We start from the raw sequence: 26608 nt of genomic DNA on the forward strand, positions 1-26608 counted from the left end.
CCTCCTGCACCCAGACAGCCCAGGGCCCCCACTTCTCACACCCGTGGCATCACGGCCCACCACGGGAGACCTCACTCCCTCTCAGCCCAGAGCGGGAATGACTCTTGGGGCTCTCTAGGGACAGTTCCCGACATCTTTAAGGGCAGATTCTTGCGCCTCTCTTGCGGTCTGGGGGAAGTGACTGGGGGTGTTACCGGCTCCTCCCCGGAGGATTCTGGGGGCCTTGGTCCCAGATCTCACCCCGACATGGCCGCAGGCTGCAGAATTCGGCCTCCATGTTGGGGCCCTGGCACGCAGCACCCCCAAAGGCAGCGGGGGGCGCAGTGCCCGCCCGGAAGCGCCGCCGAAGGCCCACGTCGCAGCTGCGGCTGCAGACACTCCACGGGGTCCAGGGGCTCCAGCCACAGGCCACTGCCAGGATGGGGGTGGGGAGGGGCACAGGGGCTGTGAAGCCAGGCCAGGCCATGCCCAGGCCCCAGCTTCCCCAGAGCACCATCCTTTCCGGCCAGCGTCCTCCACACCCCCGAGGACCGGCCACTGCAGATTCCTGGGCATTGGGGGTACCTGGGCAGGGCTCCGAGGTGCACGCCATCTCACCAGAGACACAGGTGCTGCAGAGAGAGAGCCCGTCGGGGCCACAGTCAGGCCCTACCCCGTGGGGCTCTGTGCACCTGTCCCCAAGGGGACACGGCCAGCACCACCGCGCCCACCGCACAGAAGAGAAACCCGAGGGACGGTCTAGAAAGTAAAGCAAGTTGGTCCGTGTCCCCCTCGAACTTCAGGAGGTGACCGAGGGTTTTCCTCCGGTCCCTCCCACCCAGTCCCACCCTCCACGGGCTCCCCGATGGCCGGGCACAGTGCTGTCCTTCCTTACGCACTTTTTTTTTTTTTAAGATTTTATTTATTTGACAGACAGAGATCACAAGCAGGCAGAGACGCAGGCAGAGAGAGAGGAGGAAGCAGGCTCCCTGCTGAGCAGAGAGCCCGATGCGATGCGGGGCTCGATCCCAGGACCCTGAGATCATGACCTGAGCTGAAGGCAGAGGCTTAACCCACTGAGCCCCCAGGTGCCCCCTTCCTTACGCACTTCGATCAAAGACTCACCTTCACGTATTTCATTCTGTTGCTAGTTATTACAGTTTGGAAAGGACTCTGAAGAGCTCCTCAGGGCCAGGTAGGAGCGATTTAGAAAGAGACGACCCTAGCCTGAGCCTCTTGGGAAGAATGTGCACTTTCCTTCCCACCGCTCAAATACATGGAAATTCCAGAAAAAGAATCTAAGAGAGAAAAAGCAGAAGAGAAAGGGGGCAGAGAAGGGAAGCATGCAGGGTAGGGGAGTGGGGGGCACGGGATTGGGAAGAAAGGGGAAGAACAGGAAGAATGGAAAAAATGAATTGAAAGGTAAAAAAAAAAAGAAAGAAACATGTGGGGAGAAAGGGGGAGGGCGCCCCCTGCTGGAAGAGCCTGGTGTCAGTTTCAAGGTTTTTGAGCAGAAATCAAGGGGATTCCAGGTAGGGAAGAACAGCCAGGAAAGGGAAGCGCAGGTGACTGGAAGGGGAGGCTAGAAGACCCTCTCCAGCCCCTACTTCCTTCCTTCCTTCCAAATCACTGCACTGATCTGAGCCTCAGTCTCCCCGCAGATGCCCAGCCCGGAGACCAGGCTTTGGTATTCCTGGGGCCCAGGCCTGGCACCACGGAGGTGAACCGACCCCTGGGGTGTGTGTACACTCCTGTCCAGCCCTGGGGTCACGGAGCCCCATCCCCACGCTCGCCGGACGCTGGTGACCTACCAGTTGTTGCAGGAATCCAGCCGAGCCCGTGCTCCCGGGGCGTAGAGCTGCCCACGCAGCTGGCAGGGGCACCGACTGCGGGGCAAGCAGCTGGCGTTGTGCAGGAAGAGGCCAGGCGGGCAGGTGCAGCCAGGGGTGCAGAGGCTGGTGCACTCGACCCCAGCATCCTGAGCCAGGCACAGCTGAGGGCAGGGGCCCCCGTCCCGCTGGCACTGCTCTGCGGAGCGGAACACCATGTCCCCTGGGCACTGAGCTGGACGGGAAGACAGAGAGGGTCTCAGCATGGGCAGGAGGAAAGGGTCAGGAGAGGGAGGGGCGGGAGGAAGCTGCATGCAGGGGACCGAGAAGCCAGAGGAAGCCCTTCCCACCTCCCTCCTGGGCAGGCTCACTGAAAGATTCACAGCTTTGCCTAACTTTGACACAAACATCCTTTTCTTTATTTGTTAAGATTTATTTTTCTTTGCAGGAGGTGGGGGGCAGAGAGGGAGGGAAAGAGAGTCTTAAGTAGACTCCGTGCTAAGCTCAGAGCCTGACACAGGGCTCGATCCCAGGGCCCGAAACCAAGAGTGGGACGCTCAACTCACGACGCCACCCAGGCTCCCCCAACACATATGTCCTTGAAAGCAGAGCGGTCCCTGGGCCCGGATGGGGCTGAAGGGAGAAAGGTGAGGGCGACGGGGCCAGGGGCTCTGCTTCTCAAAATTCCTGCAGTGAGTGGTTCTGTGTTTCTGAGCCACAAGCCTGGGAAGGAGGCCTTGGGCAGGGAGGGGCAAAGAGCCTGATCTGAGCCCTGGGCCACAGCCCATGCCTGGTGCCCAGGGTACAGGAGCCAGAGGAGGGAGACGAGGAAGTTCGGCAGCCCGTTAGCTCAGGGTACGGCCTGTCCTGGAGCCGGAGGGCAGGGTTGTGGGAAGGTGGGGTGAAGAGAGGTCCGCGTCCCTGCGGGCTGGACTGGGCGTGGCTGGTAGAGAAGGGCAGGGCGGAAGGGGGAGAGACTGGCACCTGCGCAGGTCTGCGTGTTGCAATCCCTGGTCTGGCTGTGAGGTCCCTGGCACTCGGGGTCGCCCGGAGTGGAACCAGAGCAGCTGCGCCCACGTATCTGGACGCCTCCGTCACAGGGGGCCGAGCAGGCGGACCACGGAGCCCACGGACCCCAGGCGCTTGGCACTGTCAGGAAGAGCCCAGCGCATCACGGTGGGCGCGGGCGAAGGTGTGGGCACGGGGTGGGGCGCAGGCGGCTGGGCTGTGCCGTGTGCAGGATCTTGACCGTAGCTCCCGCTGCGTCCCCACCCCGGGCCGGCCCAAACACCCCTTCCGGCGAGGCCCCCCATATCGGTCACAGGCCGGAGCGGAGGAGAAGCTTCGGGACAACAGGTCTGCTCTAGTCCCTGTGCCCCCCATGCCCCAGGTGTTTAGAACCTGCCCAAGGGGTCATTCTTCCCCTTTGCTCCTCATCCCATCCCGGTGCCCCGGCCACTCCCGGGACAGAGGGGGACATACCTGGGCACACAGGGGGGCTGCAGGGCTCCTCCTGGGTGGCCTCTCCTGGGCAGGACGTGTTCTCGGAGCTGGGGCAGAGCCGGGAACGACTGCGCCAACCAGGGCCTCCTCCCACGGCGAGGCAGCTCTGGGAGCAGGAGGACCAGGGTGCCCAGGGGGTCCAGCCCAGCAGCTCTGGAGGGGGAAAGGGCAGGTCTTCCACACAGGGGTCCTGGCGGGGCTGGGAGGCTTGGGAGGCTGGGTCGGGTCTGAGAAGCCGGGGGGAAGGACTCGTGGAGACGGAGAGTGCCTCTCTGGGCTCAGGCGCGGTCTCTGCCCCTCTCGGAACCCCAGCCCTGGGCCCTGGTCTCACTCGCAACGCACAGCCTCCTGCTTAGCCAAGCTCCAGCTCAGGCCACCTCTATCTGTGGGCACAGCTGCACCTCATGTCCCCTACCACCCACACATCCTCCCCCAGATCAACCTTTCCAGAGTCTTCTGAACACCTGTCCTTCACTCAGCTTCAATGCTGGGAACCCAAGCCCCCGCAGACACCTGTCAGTCGGACACCATGCTCCGCTGGCCCCTTCCTCCCACCCCTGCTGGAGGAGCCTGGCCCAGACCCACGGACCCATGCACTCACACCCCGACTCCTCTTCCCACCGCCCCCCACCCCCCGGCCCCGCCTGCTCTGCAGGGTCTACGGCACCTGTTCTGCCGGGGGAAACAGTCTGGGCTCCTTCGTGCGGTGTCTGTGTTCTGATTGCCACCCTGCCCCCGCCCCAGCCTCACAGGCTCGGCCAGAGAAGGACCTTCACCCGCTTTCAGACACCCTGCTCCCCCAACACACGCCTGCTTCTGGCACCTGGGCTGTCTGTGTGGGAGGAGGACGCTGCCTGGGCCCCACCCTCTGTCTGGTCCCTGACAAGGCCCTGGGCACCAAGGCTCCTTCCAGGGCTGCCTCTGAGACCAGAAGGCCGCGCTGACCACCATGCAGGTGACCAGTGGCCCCGGAGATCGTGCTGTGTTCCTAGGGCGGCAATTGGGAGGAGGGAGGGGGACGGCAGTGGTGGTTCGGGGGGGGGGGGGGGGGAGGCGGGAAGCAGGCTCCTGCATCCTGGCTCCTGTCCCGGCTCCTGGCCGTACCTGTCCTGCACTCCACGTGGCAGGCCTGCAGCTCCTGTCTGTCGCCGTCACACGGGGCACCCCCGGAAGCAGCCGGAGGGTTGGAAGGGGATCTGGGGGGGAGAAGCATCCCCCTGAACAGCCCCGCTCCTCTCCGTGCCCGCACTCCTCTCTTCCTTGTTCACCCATCCTCCAAACACCACCTCCCTCTCCCACCTCCTTCCCTTCCTCCTCCCATACTCCTCCCCCCCAACAGCTCCATCCTGCGCACCTGAACCTGGCCCTTACTCCAGAGCCGCAGGAGCGGTCACAGGGACCCCAGGAGGACCAGGCTGACCAGCCGCAGGGCACGGGGCAGCCCCCGGGTTCGCACAGCAGGGCCCCATTCTCGCACACGCTGCAGGGGAGGAGGAGGCAGAGGAGGTCGGGATGGGCTGGTGGCCTGACGCAGGTCCTCCCCACCGCGGCAGACACCCTCACCAGCGACTGCAGTTGTCCAAGAGGAAGGGCGCCCCCGGCTGCTTCAGCTCTTCGCCCACGAGGCAAGGGCACTCGGAGAGTGGCAGGCAGCGCGCATCATGGAGGAGCAGCCCAGGGGGGCAGCGGCATCCTGGGGTGCAGGCAGGAGGGCACTCAGCCCCAAGAAGGGGGGAATGGGGAGGGGAGGCTGGAGACGGAGGGCCTCGGAGCACCCCATGCTCCCCCTGAGGGCTCTGCCCGCCCCATTCCTGCTTGCTGGGTGTGCCTCACCCTCCAGACAGGGCTCACTGCAACTTCTGGTGGCCTCAGGGTCCCAGCAGGAGGGCGGACACGGTGGCACCAGCCCGTTCCGGCACAGCTCAGCACTAACATTCACTCGGCCCGGCCCGCAGCCTGGTGGGAGATGGATGTGGGGTACGTATCACAGGAGGCCCAGTGACCTTCCCAACAGCCCCGCGGGTGCCCCTGCCCGGCCCAGCTCCCTTACCCGCATCCCCCGGGCAGGGCTGCAGGGCGCAGGGTGCCCCCTCGTGCGCGGCCCCGGGGCAGGGGGCACCAGCATTCTTGGGCGGGGGGTCCACACAACTCCTCCGGCGACTCCGGTGGCCACCCCCACAGGAGACGCTGCAGGGCCCCCAGGCCCCCCAGGCAGCCCACGCACCAGCCACTGTGCGGGAAGAAAGAACGGACGTGGACCAGGTCAGCCCAGGGAGACACGGATGGCGCCAGAGAGAGCAAGCAGCAGAGATGAGCCTGGACAAAGGCCAGCTGGGTGGCCTGGGGCTACGCCACAGCTTCCTCTCCTGTCCCGGGAAACCTCCCCTAGGTGGGCGGACCGAAGCAAAGAGCTTGGCTGCCTCCCAGGATAAAGGATCTGGTCGCAGGGAAAGAGCTGGGACAGTGGGAACTCTGGAGCAGGGCACCTCTTGGTGGCAGCAGACAGAAGCCAGCTTCGGAGCCCAGGTGCGGGGGCTCACAAGACCCCCCCTCCCATGCAGGAAGCCCCTCTCTGCAACGCAGACGCAGGCGGGTGCTACTCCCTCGGGTCGACAGAACAGAAGGGCTCCAGGTCCTGGGCACAGCCTAGTAACCCCCTCACTCTGAAGCCGGACGGGCTCTGCGGCTCTAGCTCCTGCACTCGAGGTTAAGGTCGCGTCCAGAACCGCTCAAGCAGGAGAAGGGCAAAGGGCAGGGCCAGGGGCAAGTTTCCCCGATTGGCCTTCTGGAGGCACGAGGCTGGAACATCAGAAGGGGCTGTCCTCCTAGAGCCCCGGAGAGGAGCCTGGACCTGGGGTCCCGAGGAGGGCAAGGGCATCCCCCTCCTGTGGGTCTCGGAGGGGACACCACGGCGGGTGTCCCAAGCCCCCCAGGGGTTCCTGAGGAGGCCTGGGTGCTGGTTACCTGGGCAGGCCTGCACGAAGCAGGGCTGGCTGCGGAGCCTGTCGGCCGGGCAGCTGCCCCCAGGCAGGGGAGGCCACAGCAGGTCCCGGCGCTGGAAGGCAAGGCCCGGCCCACAGGTGCGGCTGCAGCCGCTCCAGCCAGACCAGGGCGCCAGCCCACAGTCCACTGTAGGGGGAAATGGGGGGACTCAGAGGAGGCTCACGCAGGGGCAGGGCCCTCAGTGGTGACCCCCGGCCAGGCACGTACCACAGCCGTCCTCGTCCGAGCTGTCCTGGCAGTCTGGCCGCAGGTCACAGCGCTGCTCAGCCGGCAGGCACTCCCCACTACCACAGCTCAGCTGGCTCGGGGAGCAGGGGGCACGCGAGGCCAGCAGCCTGGCCAGGGCCATGGTAGGCACCGTGAAGGGCACAGGGCTCGTTGCCCACGAGGCTGGGGGAAGGGGGCCACGTGAGTGATTCCTGATCCGGTGATAAACTGAGCCCCTTCAACCTCAGGCCAAGAACACAGCAGCTTGTTGGCCAAGGTTGTGCCTCCTGAAGCTTCCCACGCCCATGCAGCCTTCTCTCTGCTCTGTGCGGGTGAGAATGGCGCGGGCTGTGCTTGCTAGAGGCCCTCACGCAGCCACCGCTCATTAATGGCTCTGAGGGTCCAGAGAGAGGGTGTCTAGAAGAACGGCTCCTTCCCCTGGAGACCTTCTTCTTCCATGGGTGCTCCTAGGGGTGCTCCTTCCCTGGCTGCGAGACTAGGTTTTGAGCACAGCGATCCACTTTGGATGGATGGATGGACAGACAGATGGACGGATGGATGAGGAATGAAGGGGAATGAGTGAATGTTGGAAGGCTGGAGAATGGACGCGTGAGTGGTGGGTGGGTGGATATTTGGATGGTAGATGGATGGATGGACGGATAGTTAGAGGAATCCCCTCAAAGATCAGACACGGTGTATAAAACAGACTAGGACCAGAAACTGTCCCATTTCTCCTCTTGACCATCCCCAAAGACTCACACGTTCCTGGCTGTTTCTTTTCACTCTCTGCTACCCCCTGCCTCTCACAGTTCCTTCCCAGATGAGCTCGGAATAGGAGGCAGAGAATTCCCCAAACCTAAAGCCCTCTGGCCACTGTCACCCACATGACTTCAAACCCTGAGGGTGCCCTGAGGGCCCCCTACTTACCACAGTTTCTCTCGTCAGAGCCGTCCAGACAGTCCTCCCTGCCATCACACAGCTGTCCCTGCTCCACGCAGCCCAGCACCTCACAGGGCACCTGGCCTGGGCTGCACCGCGCAGGTGGGAAGGGCTCCGGGGCGATGCTCTGGCCTGTGGGCACCACCGCAGCCGGCTGACGGGACACCTGCCCACCGCGTCCTCCCTCCTCCCGACGTCTGGCGTGCCCCCACTTCCTCCCTCTCTCGGGACCATGGAAAAGTCGTGAGCTGTTTCAGGAGGTGTGGCCCAAGTCCTTCCACAACCCTGACCTCAAGCTGTGCCATCTAACCCCCGGGGGCCTCTGTTTCTCCAACAGGAATGTTGCTCAGCAAGCCGAAGACCAGAGTCTTACCAGCAGGGGCCACTGGGGTCACCTGGGATGTGGGGGTGGTGGTCACGGTCTGCACAGGCTCCCCAGGACTCAAGTAAGGAGGCTTGGAGGCTGGGACCTGAGTCACCGGACCCTTCCCTGTGGGTGCAGGAGGGGGAGGGGTGAGGCCCGCCAGCTCCCCTCCCATGACATGAAGCAGACGCGGGTTCCCAGAAGGGCATCCAGGCTCTGGGTGCTGCAGGGTGAGGACAGACCAGACCCCCCCTTCGGAGGGGCTTCGGACGCCCGATGAAGTAGGACTCCGTAGTCCAAGGAGCACAAGAGGGTTCGCGCTTAGGTTGGAGCTAAGATGTGTCCCCGCCTCTTAAGGAGACACACGGGGCCGCTTCCCCGTCAAAGGGACAGTACGGTGTTTAAGGCCCTGCCCCTGCCCACTTCCTGGCAGCGACAGCGGAAAGGGGTTTGAGACTTCTTTGCTGACAAAAGATGAATGTTAAACGACAGCTTCTTCTAGAAGCAGGTTTAGAACCATATTAGAATTCACCCCACCGTCTGCGTGTTAGGGACGCAAGGGATGGTACGAGTTGCTTCATCTGTGTTTCACAGAAGAACGCCCCGCTCTGCGACACCTGTCCTCGGGCTACGGAGCAGGTGACAGACCGGGCAGCCACGGGAAGGCCTGTACGTGACCAGCCAGCCCACGGGAAGGCCTGTACGTGACCAGCCGGGAGCTCCTTCCTCGCCTGGTTGACGACCACGGCGACTTGGTGAGCCCCTCCTCCCTGTCATTTGCTACCAGCAAGCCCTTCCGAAAGGGGTGCCTGGCCGCATTCGTGGGCGAGTGGAGGGCGCACAGGCAGCAATCCACTGGCCCAGGGAGAGCTGTCCCAGCCAGGGGCCTGGGGAAGGCAGCCGCGCCGCAGGGCCCAGGCTTGCCCCTGGGAGCCAGCCCGGAGCGTCCAACTCTGGAATCCAGGAGGGTGGGTGGGGCAGGATTTGGCCAAGGCGTCCGTGGGGACCAGGTCTTCCTCCTGGAGGCAACCCTGCTCCACTGAGCGGTGTCAGGGGTCAGCAGGAAACTGACTGCTGAGAGGTAACGGTCGCTCCCCTGGGGGCCGGGGGACAGGGGGCCTGAAATTTGTGCACCTACCTGTGGGGGGCATGGGTGACCCTCGCAAGGGATGCCAGCGTTCAGTCTCTGCCAGAGCCTGTAAAGGGAGAGGGCTCAGTCACCCATGCAGCCTGGGCCCCAAGGGCAGTTCTGCCTGGTGAGCAGGTGACTAGGCACCCACTTATTCCCCACTGGAGTGCTCCTTGGTCCCCCAGACCCTCCCCTGTCCCCAAAGGGCAGGGTAGAGTTAAGGAGCGGAGCCCCACTGCCCTGCACACCTCTAGGCTGGACACCCCAGGTACCGAGAGCTCAGGGGCTCTTCTCACTGCCCTGCCTAGGATTCTGCTTTGGCTCCTGGGCCCCCCCAAGCCCCTGTCTTCCCCCAGCACCCACACATGTGGGCCTCGGCGCCGCGATCACTCTCCCCTCTGGGTTCCTGACCAGGCTCTTCTTCAGGGGGCTCCACATTACAGAACTCCCTCATCTTTCAAGCCTTTTCCAGGAATCCTCGGGGGACCCTGGGGACAATCAGGGCTCTTCCCAGCTCTGAGCGCCTGAGGCCCTGGAGCCAGGCCGGCGGGTGTGACTTCACTAGCCAGCGGTGAAGACTCCTCCGATCGCCCCAACTTCTCCAGCACGGGCCTCTGCCCTGTGCTTCTCTGCCTCTCCGGCCTCCAGCCCCCCGTCCAGTACCGGGCTGGCCCCCAGAAGGCTCCTGGGCTGAGGCTGACTCCAGCCGACCAGGGATGCACAGGGCAGCACAAGGCAGAGAGGGAGGAGGACGGCAGGGCAAGCGACCATGGCTGCTAAGGCCCCAGGGCCGGGGCTCCCCATGTCCCGCACCCCACACTGCTGGGCCTGCTGCTCCCCACTCACCTCCGTGGGCTGGGGGGGCAGCGGTCCAGGCTGGGTGGAGGCGGTCGGGGCTGAGGTCGTGGCTGCGGACCAGACTCTGAGAAGACAAATCACTGAGGGTCTCCAGGGGGCTCTCCCGACTCAGAGCCCCCCCCTCCGCCACCGGGCAGGGCGCTCAGTGTCCTCTTTGGGTGGGCCCAGAGCAGGGCAGGGCTGGGGCACTCCAGCAGGGCACCGCCTGCTAAGATGAGACAAAGGGGACGCCATCCCAGGGGTCTTCAGCGTATTAACGCCCCTGGAGGGCTCGCAAAGCAGATTTCTGCTACAGGCTCGAGGGTCTGTTTCAGCAGGTCTGAGCTGGGGCCTGAGAACCTTCGTTGCTCGACTTCTGGGCGACGCTGCTGCTGCTGGTGCTGAGCCGGAGCTGCATTTTGAGAACCACTAACCTCCAGACTCTAGGGAAAGGGCCTAGCATCCGAGAATCCCGTGGTGGGAAGGGGCCTCCAGCCATGGGCACCTCAGGGCTGAAGGCGGCGCAGGGCATCTCCCACAGGCCGGCCCCTCCACGGGATAAGCCGTGCAGAGGGCACCCCCATACCTGCCAGCGGCGGTGGGCGGGGGCGTGCAGCCCTCCTCGTCGGAGCCATCCTCGCAGTCCTTCACCCCGTTGCACGGCTCCCCCGGGGCACACTCAGCACCCGCACAGCGGTGCCCGCCTCCTGGGCACGGGGGCGCCTCCAGCGGGGACACTGGCGGGAGGGCATGGCTGAGGGCTCCCCGTCTGTCCCGCCCCCTGCACCCGTCTGTCCCGCCCCCTGCACCCACCCACCCCCAGCCCACATGTACCTGGTGCACAGCCCAGCAGCTCCACCCATGGGGAGATGCTGTGGTTGGCGTCACGATGGCCGATGTGGGGCCACACCCGGACGTGCTGTGCCTGCACCATCCGGCTGAATGTCCGCACTGTGGGGGCCCCGCCATCCGAGTTCCTAGCCAAAAGCTGTAGGGACAGGGGTGCACCAGGCCCGAGCTGGCCTTCTCTCTGGGCCGCTGCCCTGACCCCGCCGAGTGGCCCCACCCAGTTCAAGCCCCCCAAACTTCCAAGCGCGAAGAGTTCATGCTCTCCTGGCATGAATCATCAGGCTCCCTCAAGACTGCGGGTTCTGGCCCAGGTGCCCCGAGGGTGGGGACCAGGCTGTGTCCATTCACGTGTCCCCAGAGACACAGAATTCAGAGCAAATGTGTGGTTATAGACTCGTTCCTCCGGCTTCGTGAGGCTTGTCTCCCCAGGAAGGATACAAACCTCCTAAGGTCAGGGCTGTGTCCTGCAGTTCCTGACACGGTCCCTGAGATCCTCAGGGAACTTGATGTCACCCTACTCCCCTCCCCCAACAGAGCTCTGCACAGCTGCCCTGTGGCTCAGCCTCGGCAATGGCTGTGACGCCCTCCTGACAGCCCCTTCTACTCACAGGTGTTCACAGGCCTCTAAGGTAGGAATGCCCCCCGGGGAGACTGGAAAGCCCTCGGGAACAAGGACGGTGGGACCCACAGGAGTCCCTGGCCCAGGAGGCTTGGGGAGCCCTACCTTGGCTGGGGACAGGAGGTCGGTATAGTTGTGCCAGTGCAGACCATCGCTGCTGAACTGGAGGGAGGCGGAGGACTCAGCCCCCTGCACCATGATGCCTGGGGGGTGGGGCAGCGGGCAGAGCTGAAAGTCAGCCCCGCCCCCAGCCCGCCAGCACCACCCATTCCCCCAGCCCCGCCCCCACCACACTGACCCGTGAGGTTCCTAGGCCGCAGCAGGTTGAGCTGCAGGAAGGGGGGGCGGGTGTGCCTCCCTGTGCTCCGACCCTGAGAGCCAGGCCCCTCCGTGGGAGCCCCCAGGAGGGCAGCCTGGGTGGGGGGCTCCAGCTTCAGGCTTCCCTCCGGGAGTTGGGCCAGGCCCAGCGAAGAATAGCAGGGGTCTGGGTGCAGAGGAGAGAGGGGCTGGATGGACTTGGAGAAGGGCAGAGGGTGGCAGGACCCTGTCAGGGGTACAGTCAGGAAGTCCCAAGAGGAGCTGAGGGAGGCCAAGGGCCCCACGTTGACCTTGACCCGGGATGGAAGCGAGGTCCAGAAAGGGCAGAGTCAGCTTGAGCTAGGATGACTTCCAGATCCTTAGGATAACCGTCCTCCCGCGGCAGGTGGGAGTAAATCCCAGTGAGCCTGCCTCCCTCCCGGCTGGGCTACCCCAGGGTCGTATCCACTCTCCGCTCCACGGCAGCAAGTGGCCCTCACCTCCAGGCGGAGGCAGAACGTAGGTGACAAGAGGGGGTCCGATCTGGGCACTGAGGGCTGGAGAGGGGGCAGGAGTGGCCAGGAGGTGGACCGTCTCGTTCTCACCTATGTAGGGAAACTCAGGGTTCAGGAGGGAGAGACCTGCAGATAGGCTCACAACGGCCCCTGGCCTGGCACCCAGTCCCTCCCCAGTTCTTGGAGCGCTTTCTCTCGAAAGACTTCCCAAGAGCTCCCAGAACAACCTCCCAGCTGAGAAAGGCCTGTCCTCCTGCCCTTGGAGTGAGCTGGGCGTTTCCACTTCCACTGAATATTTAGAGAACGTAGAATAAGACCGCCAGTCTAAAACCACTTCAGGACCAGGACCAAGCAGCTGCAGTTCCCAATCCAGGGCTATTGCTGCCAATAGGGGATCTTTCTGGGCACTATAAATGGGTATCTTTGGATGGAAGCAGGAGTTGGAGTCTAGCTCCCACTTGCCAACTAACTTGTGCAGTGAACAACCTGTACAACTGTGTATACTGACTCTCCTCTAACCTCAGCTGCCTGTAGGTACACTTTACATACACGGAATCTGGACCCATAAATGCATTAGTTTTCGAGCCTTTGTGTTTTCCTGTTCCATTTGCTTGTTTGTTTGTTTATTTTAAGATTTTACTTATTTCTTTGAGAGAGATAGAGATAACGACAGAGAACAGGAGCCGAGAGGAGAGGGAGAAGCAGGGTCCCCACTGAGCAGGGAGCCCAACGTGGGGCCAGGACCCTGGGATCATAACCTGAGCCGGAGGAAGATGTTCAGCCAACTGAGCCACCCAGGCGCCCCTTCCGGTTTCATGTGTAACTCAGTTTCCAAGTCAAGATACTCTTGAAAAAGTTCAACTTCGTCTTACTTGCTCTTAGGGGAAAGAGAAGGAACCAGACCGGGCCCAGCAGAACCAGAGAAAAGAAAGCCCTCTCGAGGCGGGAGGCAGAAAGCCCCCAGAGGACAGAGGAGGCAGAGATGGAGACCTGACCTTAGGAGGGCAGAGACAAGCCCTTCCCACCCAGACCGCCCCTTCCTTCCCCAGCATCCAGGACCCAGTCTCCCATCACCCAGGCCACGGACACCTGACTCTGGGGCTCCCGCTGAGCACCTGCCATCCCCCTACCCTCAGAGCACAGCAGGTCTGCCATTCCCCAGACCCTGCCACTCCCCAGACCCACTCACCAGGCGGGGCGCAGTGGCAACAGGAGCCTCCCACTCCCTCCACGAGGACCCAGTCCTGCAGACACAAGAGTCGGGCTGGACGTGCCGAGCTGGCCACCCGCTAACCTCTGACCCAGTCTATCAGCTGCCCACAGCCCTGGCCTCTGCACGCTGCCCTTTCCCGGCCCGCCTCACCGCCCCCCCCCCCATCCCCTCACCTGGGGGCAGCTGCCCAGTGGGCAGTAGGGGGAGCAGCGCACGGTGCCGTTCCGCAGACACTGGCACACTCGGCAGGCGCCCTCTCGCCAGCGCTCCCCCACTGTGTGGGCCCGGCCCTGCTGCTCACAGCCCGTGCAGGGCTCCGTCCAGCACCTGGAAGAAGGGCCGCCGCTTGCCCACCCAGTGGGCTCCCCCAGGCCACCAGCCTCCTGATTTACCTAGAGTGGGTGGCTTCCCAGGACTCGGGACTCCCCGTGATAGACCCGGGAAAGCCCTGGGTCAACAGGGATGCGCAGTCTCCCTGTCACCCAGATGCTACCCCGCCCATGAGAAACTGCAGCTGGCCCCGGAGAGAGGCGTGGGAGCAAACTGTGCCAAAACCCTGGCCTGTGGAGCCCATTTCAGAGGGGGCTGGGCAGGCAGATAAGGCTACACCCCTGCAACCCCTCCCACCGAGCTGACCAGAGGACCCATACCTGCCCCTAGACTTCTGGGCTCCCCGCATCCCCCTTTCAGATTTGGAGGGCATAAACTGATGCAGGAGAAGGCCAGGGGTTCCCCAAAACTGCGCTGGGAGTCCTGGTGTTGAGATTATAGGGCTCAGAGTTGGGGGGGTCCTCATCGAGGCTCCATGTTGCGAATGGAAGCATCTCGAGTGAGAGAGAGCCCCCCGCAGCTCCCTAACTGGGAGTCGGAAGTGAGGGGTAAAGGTCCCTGCAGGTCCCGGGGTGGGTGCCCGTACCTGCGGGCCTTGCGGTGGATGCCCCGGCACTGGCGACCTCGGCCGGAGAGGCGGGGGTTGTTGGGACTCCGGAAGGACCACTGAACATTCTGGGTGCCACAGGGGCCCAAGCACTCAGCCCAGGGGGACCAGGAGGACCAGCCACAGTTCACTGAGGGAGGACCAAGAGTCAGGGGCCGGAGGAGGGCTGGGAGCCCACCTGGGTGGCCTGGGAGGGGGCAAGGGCCTCCCAGGAAGGGCCAAGGGTGGGGCCTCACCGGAGCAGGCCGGGTCGGGCCGACAGCGCTGGGGCCGTCCGTCTTGGCAGGTGCAGAGCTGGCAGTTGGCCCTGATGCGCTGCCCAGGCCGGTACCAGGTGTCGTCCAGCAGGCAGGGGCACTGCTGGGGCCCCACACACCGGCCCTCGCTGTCCAGCACCTGGCCGGCAGGGCACCAGCAGCCTAGGGGAGGCGTGGGCTGAGGCTTCCCTGCAGACAGCTCCACCTCCGCAGACACCCCTGCCGCCCCCTGGGCCCCGAGTCCCCCTTACCAGGGCTGCTGCAGGGCCGGGTAGCCGCGCACGCAGCCTGACCAGAGATTTCATCACAAGTCAGAGGGCAGGGGGCACAGGGCCAGAACACCAGCTGCCCGGAGCAAGTGGCATTGGGACAGCCGGCCTGAGGGCACGGCCCTGAGAGAAAATCAGAACCAAAGCCTGAGCAAGGTGGGTCCCCTGGGTCCCCTGCAGACGCAAGCCCCCCACCGGCAAGCCCTCCACCCCCTCCTCCCAGCTGGGCCCTCCTTCCTTGCACTCACTGCTCTGGCGCGTGGTGGGAGGGTCCCCAGGCAGCATGGCACAAGTCCGGCCCCCATTCTGGGGGGGGTGGCACCGTCGCTGACGGGCCACAGTGCCCACGCACGGCTCAGTGCACAGGGACCAGGGAGACCAGGGGGTCCATTCGCCATCCACTGCGAGCAGGAGGGGCAGGACAGATTGGGGTTTGGGGGGGCAGGAGGCTGGGCTGGGAGCCCAGTGGTCTTCCTCTCCCTCGCTCTTGCTGGCCCTCCCAGGCACCCCAGGCCCCTCACCTGGGCAGGCGGCCGTGAAGCACGCCTGAGTCTGGTGCTCCGGGCCTGGGCAATGCTGCAGCACCGGGAGACCAGCGGGGGAGCAGCGGCGGCTCCGGCCCTGCACCCCGGGCCCACATGTCCGGCTGCACGGCCCCCATGAGTTCCAGGGACCCCAGGCCCCACAGCCCTGCTCTTCTGGGGAAGGCCCTAGCTCCCCCACCGATTCACAGTCAGGCTGCCCGTCACACACCTGGGGAAGGGACGGGAGCAAGGTTCCTTCGGAGCGGGGTGTCGCGATGGCTGTGCCTCCTGAGCCACCCACTCCCCTCCCCCACTCACCAGCCGGAAACTGATGCAGAGGCCATCAGGGCAGGAGTATTCCGGGCAGGGAGCCCTGGTCCCGTTGGGGCCTCCTGGGGCTGTCATCCCCTCTGCGGGGAAGGGAAGAGAAACGAAATCAGGCCAGGAGCCAGACGGCCCACCCCCCCAACCAGCCGGGGCCTCCGCCAGGGGCCTGGTGTCCCTTCCACAGCCCAGCTCATGCTCGCCCCGGAAACGGTCAGAGGTCCCATCACAGAGCTGCTAGGGGTTCAGGCACAGCCCAGCCGCAGTGGGGGGTGTGGAGAGTGTCCCGCTGGGCCTCTGCACCTGCCCCCCCCCCCACTGATGGACAGAATGCCCCCAGACGGGGAGGGCATGCAGGAGGAAGAGCCAACACTGAAACGAGCCCAAAAACACCTTGGGGGGGGGGGTTTCCAGGAGGAGCAGGCAGACCTGGGAAGGGGTCGGAGCCTGTGGACAGCAGCCCCCTCCTCCCAGGGACAAGAAGGGCTGATCTGCAGGGGCGCAGAGGGAACTCCCAGATCGCTGGGGTGGGGCTAGAGGGGTCTCGCTCCAAACAGGCCCCCTTCCCGGCTGCGGAGCCAGGACCCATTCTCATCCCTTCTTGCCCAAATGTGGGTAAAGACAAAAGCCCCCTTCTTCTCTCCGGGGGGTCTGGGTGGGAGGGCAACAGTCTTCAAAGAGAATTTCACGAAAAAGATCAAAGGCTCTGATGTCACAGACTTAAGTGGCTGTCCCCGGGGCCGCAGGGGTGCGGCTGGGGGTGGGGGTGGGGAGACACGCGCCCGGCCCGCTGCGCGCCAGCCAGGCTCTCACCGCAGGCGTCGCGGCCCTCGTCCGAGCCGTCGGGGCAGTGCGGCACGCCGTCGCACAGCTGCGCGGGGGACACGCAGTGCGGGCCGCGGGCGCAGGGCGCTTGGTGCAGAGCGCAAGGCCAGCCGCAGCCCTGCTCGTCGCTGCCATCCGCGCAGTCCTCCTCGTGGTCGCAGCGCCAGCCCCGGGGCGCACACTCGCCGCTGCCGCACCGGAATTCCATGGGGCCGCAGGGGGGCGCTGCGGGGAGGGGCACCCGCGCTAGACCCGGCAGGGTGAGGGGCTCCGGCCCGCCAGGACCCTTTCCTGCGCCCAGACTTCCCGCACTTCCAGCCTCTCCCCGAGTCCAGGAGCTGCCGCATTTCACACCCCACCCCACTGGTTTCCCCAAAGGTCTCCCGTCGCCCAGGAATCCCATGGGCCACCCCAACCCCCTCACGTCAGTGGGAGCACCCCAGATGTCAGGAAGTAAGGTCGGGGACTCTTCCGGGCCCTATCAAGCCCCTTTCAGGAGGCTGGTCTGGGCCCGCTCCTCACCCCACCACCTGCCCGATACCTCCCTCTGAGATGCTCCCCCCAGCCCGCTTCCCCAGGACTCCAGCTCTCCCCCTTTCCCTCCAGAACACTCACCAGGGCTGGCACTGGCAGGGGGAGTTGGGACAATCCCCCCAAAGCCAGTGGAAGGGCCCGGCAGAGTGCCAGCTGGGGGCGTGGGCAGCGAAGGCAAGGGGCAGTGCCCAGGTCCCTCATCCGCTCCATCTGGGCAGTCCCAGATCCCGTCACACAGCAGGATGGCCCCCACGCACGTGCCGTCAATGCAGGACACCTCCCCGGGAGTGCAGTTCAGCTGCCCTGCAGCCAGAGAAAAGAGGAAGTTGGTCCCGGGGCCCTGCCCCTTAAGCTTGCTGTTTGGGGTGCCCCCATTCCCACATCTCCAGGTGCCAGCTTCTTAGCAGGAACCTGAATTTCAGGGGAAGGAGCGGTAGCAGGAAGCTTGGGGCTCACAAGACAGGCCTTGTGGGAGGGGGTGCCTGGTGGGCTGGAGTGCTGAACTAGACCACCCACCCAGACAGGCCTCCTCATCAGCAGCGTCCCGACAGTCGGGATGCCCGTCACAGAGCAGGGCCAGGGGCAGGCAGCGCCCATCAGTGCAAGCCAGTGAGCCACGGGGGCAAGGGCAGCTCTGCTCATCCGTCCCGTCTCCACAGTCGTCCCGCCCGTCACAGCGCAGGGCCAGGGGCAGGCAGTGGCCGGAGCTGCAAGACATCTGGCCCTCTCCACAGCCTGGCGTGGCACAGCCTGGCATGGGGCAAGCAGGCAGGGTCAGGATGACAAAGGTCCTAGAGGAGCCACACTCCTCCGCCGACCCCGGAAAGACCAGCCCAGCCCTGCCCACCACCTGCTCACACTGGCAGCGGCTAAGGACATGTTCTAGTGACACACGGGAGGGCGAACCCGTCATTCAGCCACTGCCCCACATGGGCAAGGACACTCACCCTCCTCGTCTGAGCCATCGCCACAGTCATCCTGGTTGTCACAAAGCCACCCGTGGGGCACACAGTGCCCACTCTCGCGGCACGGGGCCTCTCCCGCCGCACAGCCAGGCTCTGGCTCCTCGCAGAGGGAACCGTCGCTCCCACAAAGCCACTGGCTTTCCTTGCATGTGCTGAGCACACAGCGAGCTGGGGTCAGTCGCAGTGCTGGGCTTTGCCAGCCTGGGGTCAGGGGACTCTCCAGAACCACCCCCCGCCCCGCACTCACCAGTTCCCACAGTCCTTCTGCAGCACAGTCCCCGGCGGGAAGAAGCTGCCCCCGGACTCACAGGGGCAGGAAGCTGGCTCTAAGCAGACTCCACCTGGGATTACAGAGGGCAGGACTGGAGCAAAAGGGGCACAGCAGGGGCGCCTGGGTGGCTCAGTGGCTTAAGCCTCTGCCTTCAGCTCAGGTCATGGTCTCAGGGTCCTGGGATCGAGCCCCTCATCGGGCTCTCTGCTCAGCGGGGAGCCTGCTTCCCCCTCTCTCTCTACCTGCCTCTCTGCCTGCTTGTGATCTCTCTCTCTTTGTCAAATAAGTAAGTCAAGTCTTAAAAAAATAAAATATTTTAGAAAGGGGGGGCACAGCAGCCCCTAGTGCCAGCCCTGTCACCAGGGCCATGTGGCTCCCCTCCCCGTCCCAGCGCTGCCCCCCTCCTGCAGATTCTGAGGCTACCCACCATGCAGCAGGGTCCCCTCGGGGCAGAAGCAGCCCTCCACACAGGCCATGGCCTGGCAGTGCCAGCCGGGCTCGGGACCATGGTCATGGCAGGTGGACGGACACATGGGGCCACAGGCCTCGTACACCTGGCCTCCCTCACACTGTAGAGCTGGGGAGAGAGGACAGCAGCTTGGGTCGCGGTGGCTCGAGGGCACCAGGATCCAACAGCAGCAGGCGAGCGAGCCCAAGAAGATACACACTGGGCGGCGGGGGGAGTGGGGGGGACATAGGGTAGACTCTCGCAGACCCTCCCAAGGCTGTTTATAACGTGAAGGTTCTACCGCAAAGCAAGCTCAGCGTGCTTGGTTCATCTATGAGTGCGTCCACCACACGTTTGCCCTTGAATGCATACAGGGCTTGCCTGCAGGCCAGGAGGAACATCCACGGAGGAGCGGAGGGCACGGTGGGGTGGGGCATTGGGGACCGAGGGCAGGGCACACTCACGGCAGAGCTCCTGGCTGCGCCAGCGCACGGGGAGCCCGTGCCGGGCACACTCGTCTGCGTAGGCGGCAATGGCCGAGCAGAGACACTCACAGTCGCCCCCCGAATCGCAGCTGTGAAAGGCATTGCTCAGCGGCCGGACCCCCTCCCCGTCCCCTCCCCGTCTTTCCCCCCATCCCCCGGCTCGCCCGTCTCACCCGCAGGCATCATACACACACCACTCGTAGTGCTGCTGTGGGGGCACCTCCGCATGGCAGCGGGCAAAGAGGGGCTGCAGCATCACCGCGCAGCGGGCACGGGCCCAGCTGGCCCGGTGGGCGTTCACCTGTGGGCACAGGGCCATGGACCAGCCAGACCCCACCCACAGCACCCAGGCCGGCCCCGCAGGTTGCCTGCAGCTCCCCCCACCCACCCACACCCTTCCCCCTGCCTGCCCATGCTCACGGTGCAGGGGTGTGGCAGGTCTCCTGGCTCGGGGCAGAGCGGACTCAGGTGCCAGGAGTGGGCAGCCAGCTCAGCAGTGGGTTCCAGGACGCCCTGGCGGCTCCGCAGGTCGTTACTGGCATCTCCATCAAAATCTCCACACAGCCCAGACACGCGACCGTGGAACTGCGGGGACAGCTGCACCAGGACCCGGGTGCCTGGGCAGAGGGGGCAGCATGATGGAGAAATGACCCCATGGGCCTTCCTCAGGGATGGGAGAAGACCAAGGGCGTACGTCCGGGGGGCTAGGGCGGAAGTGGGAGTCTACTCTCCTAACCAGACCCCGCGGGCTGGGCTCCAGGTGGGAATCGGGCTCCAAGACAGACGGGGACACCCACCAGCCCCAGAGGCCTTGGTGGCCGGAGGCCCAAGCGCAGCCCTGCTGTGCCGACCAGGCCGCCGCCTCCCATGCCAGGGGCTCCTTCAGCTTTCCTCCATTTCTCGGTAACTGTTTTTCTAAAATGCCAACTGCTTGGGTTTGGGTGGTGGGAGGTTAGATTTATTTTCATTTTTTCTTTCCCAAACAGGGTATTTTCTAAATGTTTCCTTGGCGAGGAGGTATTGCTTTTACATTGAAGAGAAACATAATGTGGGAACTCCCACCACTCTTACGGAAGGGGAAGAGCGTGCGGGGAGTCAGCCTCATGATGCTGAGGCCGGGCACGGGTCAGGTGGTTAAGCGCGGGGGTCTGACCTCCATCCCACAGCAGGCTGAGGCCCAGGCGGGTCGTGAGCAGCAGGAAGAGACCAGCACGGCGCAGGCTCAGCCCAGGGCCCGTGTAGACTTTGGGGGGCGTTATGCTCACCCCATTCACTGTCACTGCCCGGCCTATGGAAGGAGAGAAGTGTCTGGGCTCTGCCTTGGAGTCAAAGGGCTCCCAGATCCCTAGGAGCCCTTCCCCAGCCTGCCTGAAGCCTTCCTCTTGCATCTCCAGCTATGTGACCTTGGGTAAGTCATTAGACCTCCCTGGGCCTTAACTTCTTGGAACCTTCCAGAATTCAGATTCCTAACCAAGAAGAGAGAGGGGAGAGACACCAGCCCCGCTGTACTGATGGTGAGCAGTGGGGGACCCCAGGCCCTGCCCCAGCCCCCCAGCCCCGTGCAGAAATGCGATGCCAGCCAGCGCGCCCCCCGCTGCAGTGCGCCCTTCCCTGCCGCAGCCACCTCTGAGCATGCGCACGATGGTGCTCTGGAGCTGCACGGTCAGCGCCTTGGTGCAGGTCAGGCCGCTGGCCCCACAGGGCAGGTTCTGGGCGGAGATGGTGAAGCGGCCGCCGGCTTCTCGCACCAGCAGATATTCACAGGCTCCGGGGAAGGTGAAAGCCAGCCCGTCGAAGGTCACGTAGTGGGGGGCGCCCGCTGCCTGGCACCACCCACCACACCGGCGGCCTGTGCAATGCCACTGCCGAGCCCGACACACGCTGTGGGGGGGGGGGGGGGGGGGCGGAGAGACAGAGGTGTGAGGATGAATCCTGGGGAAGCAGCTGTCCAGGTTCCGAGCAGCCGACCCTCAGCGTGGGGGGAATCCTGGACAGCTTCCCTTGCCCAGGCCAGCCTGGATACCCCAGCTCATCCCAGTTCAAGGGGCTAGGCATACCAAACGTTGCAGTCCTCCTGGATGGTGGCGTTGGGCGGATACCACTGCCCGCCGTGACGGCAGGGGCAGAGCTCGGGAGGCACGCAGCGCTCGTGCTGGGCAGAGGTCGGGGACAAAGGGGCAACTTGGAGGGCTGCCTGACCCATGGCCCAGTGTTTCAGCTGGGGGGCGGGGGTTGGGGCAGTGCCCTGGGGTACAGCAGGCCCCGCGGTGCCCCATGCAGCCCCCTCTTGGACTTACCAGCAGCACAGTACCCGGGGGACAGACACAGCTTCCCATGCTGTCTGGCGGGCAGGAGTGGTTGGAACCAGGGCTGTCACAGGTGAGAAGGCAGGCACCAGGGACATAGACAAGGTCACCAGGGCAGAATGTCCGCTGGGGGCCACAACGCTGAGCAGAGCAATTCCAGAGGCCCCTCTCCTGGCAGATACTGCCGAGGACAGGAGCCAGGTAAGAGGCAGGCCCAAGGCAGGGCTCACCTTCAGGCATCTCTGGTCTGACCTGGGAGAGTTTCAGGAACCCAGGGGATCCGAGCCCCTAATGCTGACTCCGGAGACCTGAACATCTCACCCCCCCGCGCAGCCCAGTTATAAGCACGGGAAGTAGGGCTGCTCCCAGCACGGCCATACCTGGGATGGACATGGTGACCCTTTCCTGCCCAGCCCCAGTGGGGCCATTCTCTGGGCTCTCTGAGGTTCTCGAAGAACCCCAACCCCAGCCAGGTAGGAGAGGGATACCCTGAAGTCTCGTCCTCACCCACCAAACCCCGGCCACTGGCCGTGCATCCACAGGTCCAGAACTGGCCTTTACTTCTCCCTAACCCTTGGAGGAGCCTCTGGACCACACTGCACCAGAATTTAGAGATCTGGGTTTTGTTTTTTTTTAAAGACTTTATTTATTTCACAGACAGAGATCATAAGTAGGCAGAGAGGCAGGCAGAAGGCAGAGAGGGAGGGGGATGTAGGCTCCCCGCTGAACAGAGAGCCCGATGCAGGGCTTGATCCCAGGACCCTGGGATCATGACCCGAGCTGAAGGCAGATGCTTAACCCACGGAGCCACCCAGGCGCCGCAAAGATCTGGGTTCTAATCCTTCATCATTGACCAGCTATGTGACTCTGCAAGCCATGTAGCCTGCTCGAGCCTCAGTTTCCTCATCTGCAAAATGGGAACAATTCTTCCCCTCCCTACTTTATCAGGTCATTGTAAGAATCCAGCAGAATTAAACAAGAGAACATACTGGAGTGCTCTCTGGGCCCGAAGTGCTCCACAACCAGGGCGAAGCTAGGAGTGCTCCGTCGCCCCGCATATGCATGGCAGGCCCTAACCCACAGTGCTCCAGCCTGGCTCCTCTTCTCTAAGCTCCATCTCCTCACCCCCAGCTCTCTGCCTCCCCCAAGGCCACCGCCCTCACCAGCGGTTACAGTCCTTCGTGGTGACACTGCCAGGTGCATAGCGCTGAGTTCCAAGCTGGCAGGCGCACAAGCTGGGGGGCACACACTCGCCCTCGGGGTCCCGTAGCAGTCCCGGGGGGCAGTTACAACCGGACACACAGCTCCCCAGCTCCTCACAGTCTTCTGGCTCCCCACAGTTTTGACCACACGCTGGGGCACACTCCTGGTACTCCTGGCCGCTGGGACACAGGACAGCTGGGCGCAGAGACACAGAGACACGGGCAGGTCAGGGGCATGACTGCCGCTGCTCTGCCCACCCTTCTGGAATTCACACCCCCCAGGCCTCTGAGAGAAGGTAAAGCCAGCAATGTGCTCAGGTCAGAGGGCCTCCTTGGGATCTCTCTGGGCTATTCCTAGAAGGGGCTGGCTGGCTGAGCAGACTCACGGCACAGTGTCTGGGACCTCCAGAGAGACAGGGCACCCTCCCGGGCACAGCGACGAGCAAAGGCAGCAAGCACAGGGCACAGGCAGTCCTTGCCAGGAGCACAGCCACACACGGCCGCCAAGCAGCGCAGGTGGAACGGCTCCCTGTCGACCAGCCCTTGGCATTCCTGAGGGGGAAGCGGAGGAAAACACTGGGTTGGCTCCTGCTCCACAGATTCCCCTGTCCCCTCCGCCCCCCACCCCGCCCCCCGCCACCTGCCTGTGCTTGGTACTCCTTGCCACGGCAGGACCGTGGGGTTCTTCGAGAACCTCAGAGAGCCCAGAGCCCAGGAGGAGGGCAGAACAGGTGCTGACCCCATCTTACACGTGCGAACAGCCCCCTCCACCCCAGCCTGGCTACCTGGAAGGTTGGGCCATGCAGGACGGCACAAGCTGCCTCTGCAAAAACGTGGCGCTGAGTGTGGGTGCTGCAGGGGAAAAGTAGGGCGCTGTCTTCTGAGGGGCACCTTCCCTCGCCTGCCACCTGGAACTTGCTAGCAAAGGCTGCGGTGTTGGTCTCCACATCGCCGGCAGGTGTCAGGAAGTCATCCTGCTGGTTCCAAGTGAAGGTGCCGCACAGACCCTGCACCTGGGCCACAGGAGTGAGCACGGGACAGTCACATCCGGGCCCCACTGTGGCCAGCTCCAGCCGCTCGCCGGCCCCGCAGCATACCTGGCGGGCATGGCGGGGGTCCAGAGTGATGTAGGCTGCAGGGTCAGACACTCCCCACAGGACCTGGGCCCCCGGCCAGTGCAGCAGTAGGAAGGTGGAGGAGGCGCGGGAAACACGGAGGCCCTTGGGCCCGCTCCACGGCAAGCCCACATCCTGCCCATCGATGAGCACAGCTCCTGGAACAGGGGGCCTGTGAGGGGCTGCCCCTGCAGGGCAGGGCTGAGGAGGACTGGGGGTGAGCACATCCCAGGAGAGGGCTACCTGAGTCTCTGAGCTGGATGTGCATGTCTCCCAGGGACACAGAGATGGCGTGGAGGCAGCTCCCAGTGTCACAAGCCCCGTGCTCCAGCACAATCAGCGGCTGCCCCTTCAGGTCCTGGGGCAGATGGTGAGGAATGTGGTAGGGTGGGGGTGGGCGAGACCCAGAGAACAGAGTCTGTTCTGCACCTTCTCCCGTTCTACGCAACGCCCGCAGGTGTAGGGCTTAACCCTGGCAAGCGCTGGCACCTGTGAGTATGTCTACGTGCCTGTGCATCCAGGTGTGTGCACGTATGTGGAGGTGTGTGTGTGTTGGTGCAAGGTGCCTTCCCCTCCCCTCTCCCGGTGGGTATGGATGCTCTGCTCTCTGTCTCTGTGTGTGCACGCGTTAAATCTGCAGCCAGGTACACACCTGTTTGTGTCCATGAACCTGAACTTGGTAAGTCCCCTACCTTGGCTGGAGGAGGGCTGGGGAGGAAGGAGAACCCATATTTCTCCTGGGTTGTTTTGCAGGAAATAGCCTGTGATAGGCCCAGGCCGTGCCATCTGTGAGAAAGGACTGTGAGGATGTGTTTTGCCTTGAGTCCCTGGACTAAGGTGGGAGCCGTCGCGGAACCTAAGGGGAGGTTTTCGGGTCTGCGGCAAGCCATCCTGCCTCCAGAGACGGTTCTCTCTCGGCTTTTCCCGGAATGGCGGTGTGTTCCTCATCGATTTATTTAGAGGTTTCCCGACAGTCACCTCTCCCCTACAGCACCCCGGCGAGGGCTCCTCCCGGCTTAACCCCCTACCCACCTGCACCAGGCTGGAGCGGCAACCCGGGCTGCCGCGGAAGGAGAAGCTCCGCCCATCGAAGGTGAGGTAATGCCCGTCCCCGCCCACCGCGCACTCGGCTGGGCACGGCGCCTGCGCGCAGAGCCAGCGGCCGTCCTGGCACACGCTGCGGGCGCACAGGGCGGGGAGCGCGCTCAGATGCAGCGCCCACGACCTCTGGCCACCAACCGACCCCGTGGCCCTCCCTCCCCCAGCCACCCGTCTAACCCTGCAAGGCCGGGAGGTCCCTGGCCAGGTCTTTAAGCAGGGCCATCAATCAAGCCATGAGAGGTCACAGGTGCCATGTGAGGGGCCCCCCCGGAAGGGGACGCAGGTTGAGGAGATAGCATAAGGGAGGGCTCCGAGGGGACCACGCGGCCTCCAACCCCAGCCCAAGGGCCAGCGAGGCCCGCGGACCCACCACGGGTTGCACAGCTGGCGCACGGTGTCCCCGGGGGCGTAGCGCCGGCGCCGGTGGTAGCAGGGGCAGCGGGCAGCGGGCACACAGAGGCCGCCGTCCCAGAAGAGGCCGGGCGGGCACTCGCAGCCGCTCACGCACGCTTCCCGGCAGGACCCCTCCCCTGCTTCCCCCACTGCTGAGCAGCTGGGTGGGCAGGCCGAGGCGCAGTCTGAGTAGAACTGGCCCCCGGGGCACAGACGCTCTGTGGGCACACGAGTGGGCTGTGAGGTCCGAGGGTTCCCCTCCTCCCGCCAGACCCCCACCCCTTGCCCGCAGCGAGGGTGCTTGGGAGGAAGCCCAGCGCTCAGGAAGCAGGGGCCACAGGGCTGCAGGGTGGGGAGGTCAGGGGTTCTGCAAGGAGTGCCAGGGACCAGCCCTACCGCAGAAGCCTGGTTTCCTCCAGCCCACGTGGATGTGCTGCTTGGCACACTCCTGGGCATAGTTGGCCAAGGTGCTGCACACGGCGTCGCGACGGGCCTCTTGCCCACTGCCTGCTGGGGCCCCAGAACAGTAGGCAAAGAGGCAGGCCTGGTGGTACTCAGCAGGGGGCACCTTCAGAGAAAGGACAGCCCCTGAGTCACCGGCACTCCCTGCTCTTGCTTCAGTCATGCCCTGACTTATAATCAAACACCGTGAGCGCCAGAAGGGACCTCTGAGATCATACATACAAAGCAGTGACAGGACTGGATTCCAGAACCCACTCTTTCCTGCCCCTCCGGTGGTTGACACCCCACCCGTACCTGGGCATGGCATTCCCTGAAGGGACCGTCCAGCAGCTGGTAGCACACGTCATGGGCTTCAGCCCGCGTGCCTGCCTCCGAGCTGCTCAGGGGGCTCTCACAGCCCTGGGCCGCCTCCGCTGAATCCAGACACCCAGGCTGGAGACATGGGAATTCAGGCCAATGGGGGATAAGAGACATTAACCAGGACACCAGGAAAGCGGCCACGACCCTCGTGGGTGCTTCAGGTCCCCACTGTCATGGCCGCCAGCCCAGACATCCTAGGGTTTGGGGGGGTGGCAACAAGATTGTCAGCTCTGGTAGGGGGTGGGGAAACTGGAGGGGGGTGGTCACATCAACCCACAGGCAGGGATCTGGGAGCAGGCCAGGCCCCGTCCCAGGGAAAAGGTCAGTGATGAAGACAGAGAGCAGAGGCTTGAAGGTATCAGAGAGGCCAGGAAAGGGCAGGGGGGCAACCAGGAGCCGGGCAGTGAGCCTAGGCTCCCCGAGGCCTGCAGTCTCACCTCTGAGTCAGGGAGCCTCCAGGAATTCCCAAAGGTGGCAGCTAACACAGCCAGTCTCCCTCCCGGCTCCAGGAAGTCATCTGGGGGAGGGCAAGCCTGAGAGGTGCCCG

At 64.2% G+C, this 26608-nt stretch overlaps 1 protein-coding gene across 1 annotated transcript in view; it reads right to left on the reverse strand.

Moving 5' to 3' along the window:
• Nucleotides 1-26608, reverse strand: part of LOC123951902 (SCO-spondin-like) — a 51892-nt gene that overhangs the window by 21814 nt on the left and 3470 nt on the right. The window contains exons 8-59 of the mRNA XM_046021028.1: nt 26499-26578; nt 25996-26133; nt 25636-25807; nt 25217-25457; nt 24778-24922; nt 23989-24103; nt 23728-23903; nt 23416-23643; nt 23017-23182; nt 22592-22826; nt 21420-21609; nt 21180-21274; nt 20747-21003; nt 20276-20410; nt 19543-19739; nt 19296-19423; nt 19102-19211; nt 18617-18766; nt 18166-18259; nt 17901-18070; nt 17470-17703; nt 17035-17256; nt 16408-16644; nt 15589-15680; nt 15268-15499; nt 14995-15147; nt 14729-14869; nt 14457-14639; nt 14200-14350; nt 13457-13610; nt 13260-13314; nt 12056-12160; nt 11557-11742; nt 11377-11461; nt 10625-10818; nt 10377-10527; nt 9800-9875; nt 8963-9020; nt 7834-7950; nt 7445-7592; nt 6522-6688; nt 6276-6440; nt 5362-5541; nt 5145-5267; nt 4875-5004; nt 4666-4791; nt 4416-4507; nt 3291-3464; nt 2793-2957; nt 1791-2043; nt 565-611; nt 241-411 (exon numbers count right to left, since the gene is read on the reverse strand). Of these exons, the coding sequence (XP_045876984.1) occupies nt 241-411; nt 565-611; nt 1791-2043; nt 2793-2957; nt 3291-3464; nt 4416-4507; nt 4666-4791; nt 4875-5004; nt 5145-5267; nt 5362-5541; nt 6276-6440; nt 6522-6688; nt 7445-7592; nt 7834-7950; nt 8963-9020; nt 9800-9875; nt 10377-10527; nt 10625-10818; nt 11377-11461; nt 11557-11742; nt 12056-12160; nt 13260-13314; nt 13457-13610; nt 14200-14350; nt 14457-14639; nt 14729-14869; nt 14995-15147; nt 15268-15499; nt 15589-15680; nt 16408-16644; nt 17035-17256; nt 17470-17703; nt 17901-18070; nt 18166-18259; nt 18617-18766; nt 19102-19211; nt 19296-19423; nt 19543-19739; nt 20276-20410; nt 20747-21003; nt 21180-21274; nt 21420-21609; nt 22592-22826; nt 23017-23182; nt 23416-23643; nt 23728-23903; nt 23989-24103; nt 24778-24922; nt 25217-25457; nt 25636-25807; nt 25996-26133; nt 26499-26578 (7989 nt within the window). The remainder of the gene's footprint in view (nt 1-240; nt 412-564; nt 612-1790; nt 2044-2792; nt 2958-3290; nt 3465-4415; nt 4508-4665; nt 4792-4874; nt 5005-5144; nt 5268-5361; nt 5542-6275; nt 6441-6521; nt 6689-7444; nt 7593-7833; nt 7951-8962; nt 9021-9799; nt 9876-10376; nt 10528-10624; nt 10819-11376; nt 11462-11556; nt 11743-12055; nt 12161-13259; nt 13315-13456; nt 13611-14199; nt 14351-14456; nt 14640-14728; nt 14870-14994; nt 15148-15267; nt 15500-15588; nt 15681-16407; nt 16645-17034; nt 17257-17469; nt 17704-17900; nt 18071-18165; nt 18260-18616; nt 18767-19101; nt 19212-19295; nt 19424-19542; nt 19740-20275; nt 20411-20746; nt 21004-21179; nt 21275-21419; nt 21610-22591; nt 22827-23016; nt 23183-23415; nt 23644-23727; nt 23904-23988; nt 24104-24777; nt 24923-25216; nt 25458-25635; nt 25808-25995; nt 26134-26498; nt 26579-26608) is intronic.

Source organism: Meles meles, chromosome 10 (genome assembly GCF_922984935.1).
Source record: "Meles meles chromosome 10, mMelMel3.1 paternal haplotype, whole genome shotgun sequence".
Classification (NCBI taxonomy): Eukaryota; Metazoa; Chordata; class Mammalia; order Carnivora; family Mustelidae; genus Meles; species Meles meles.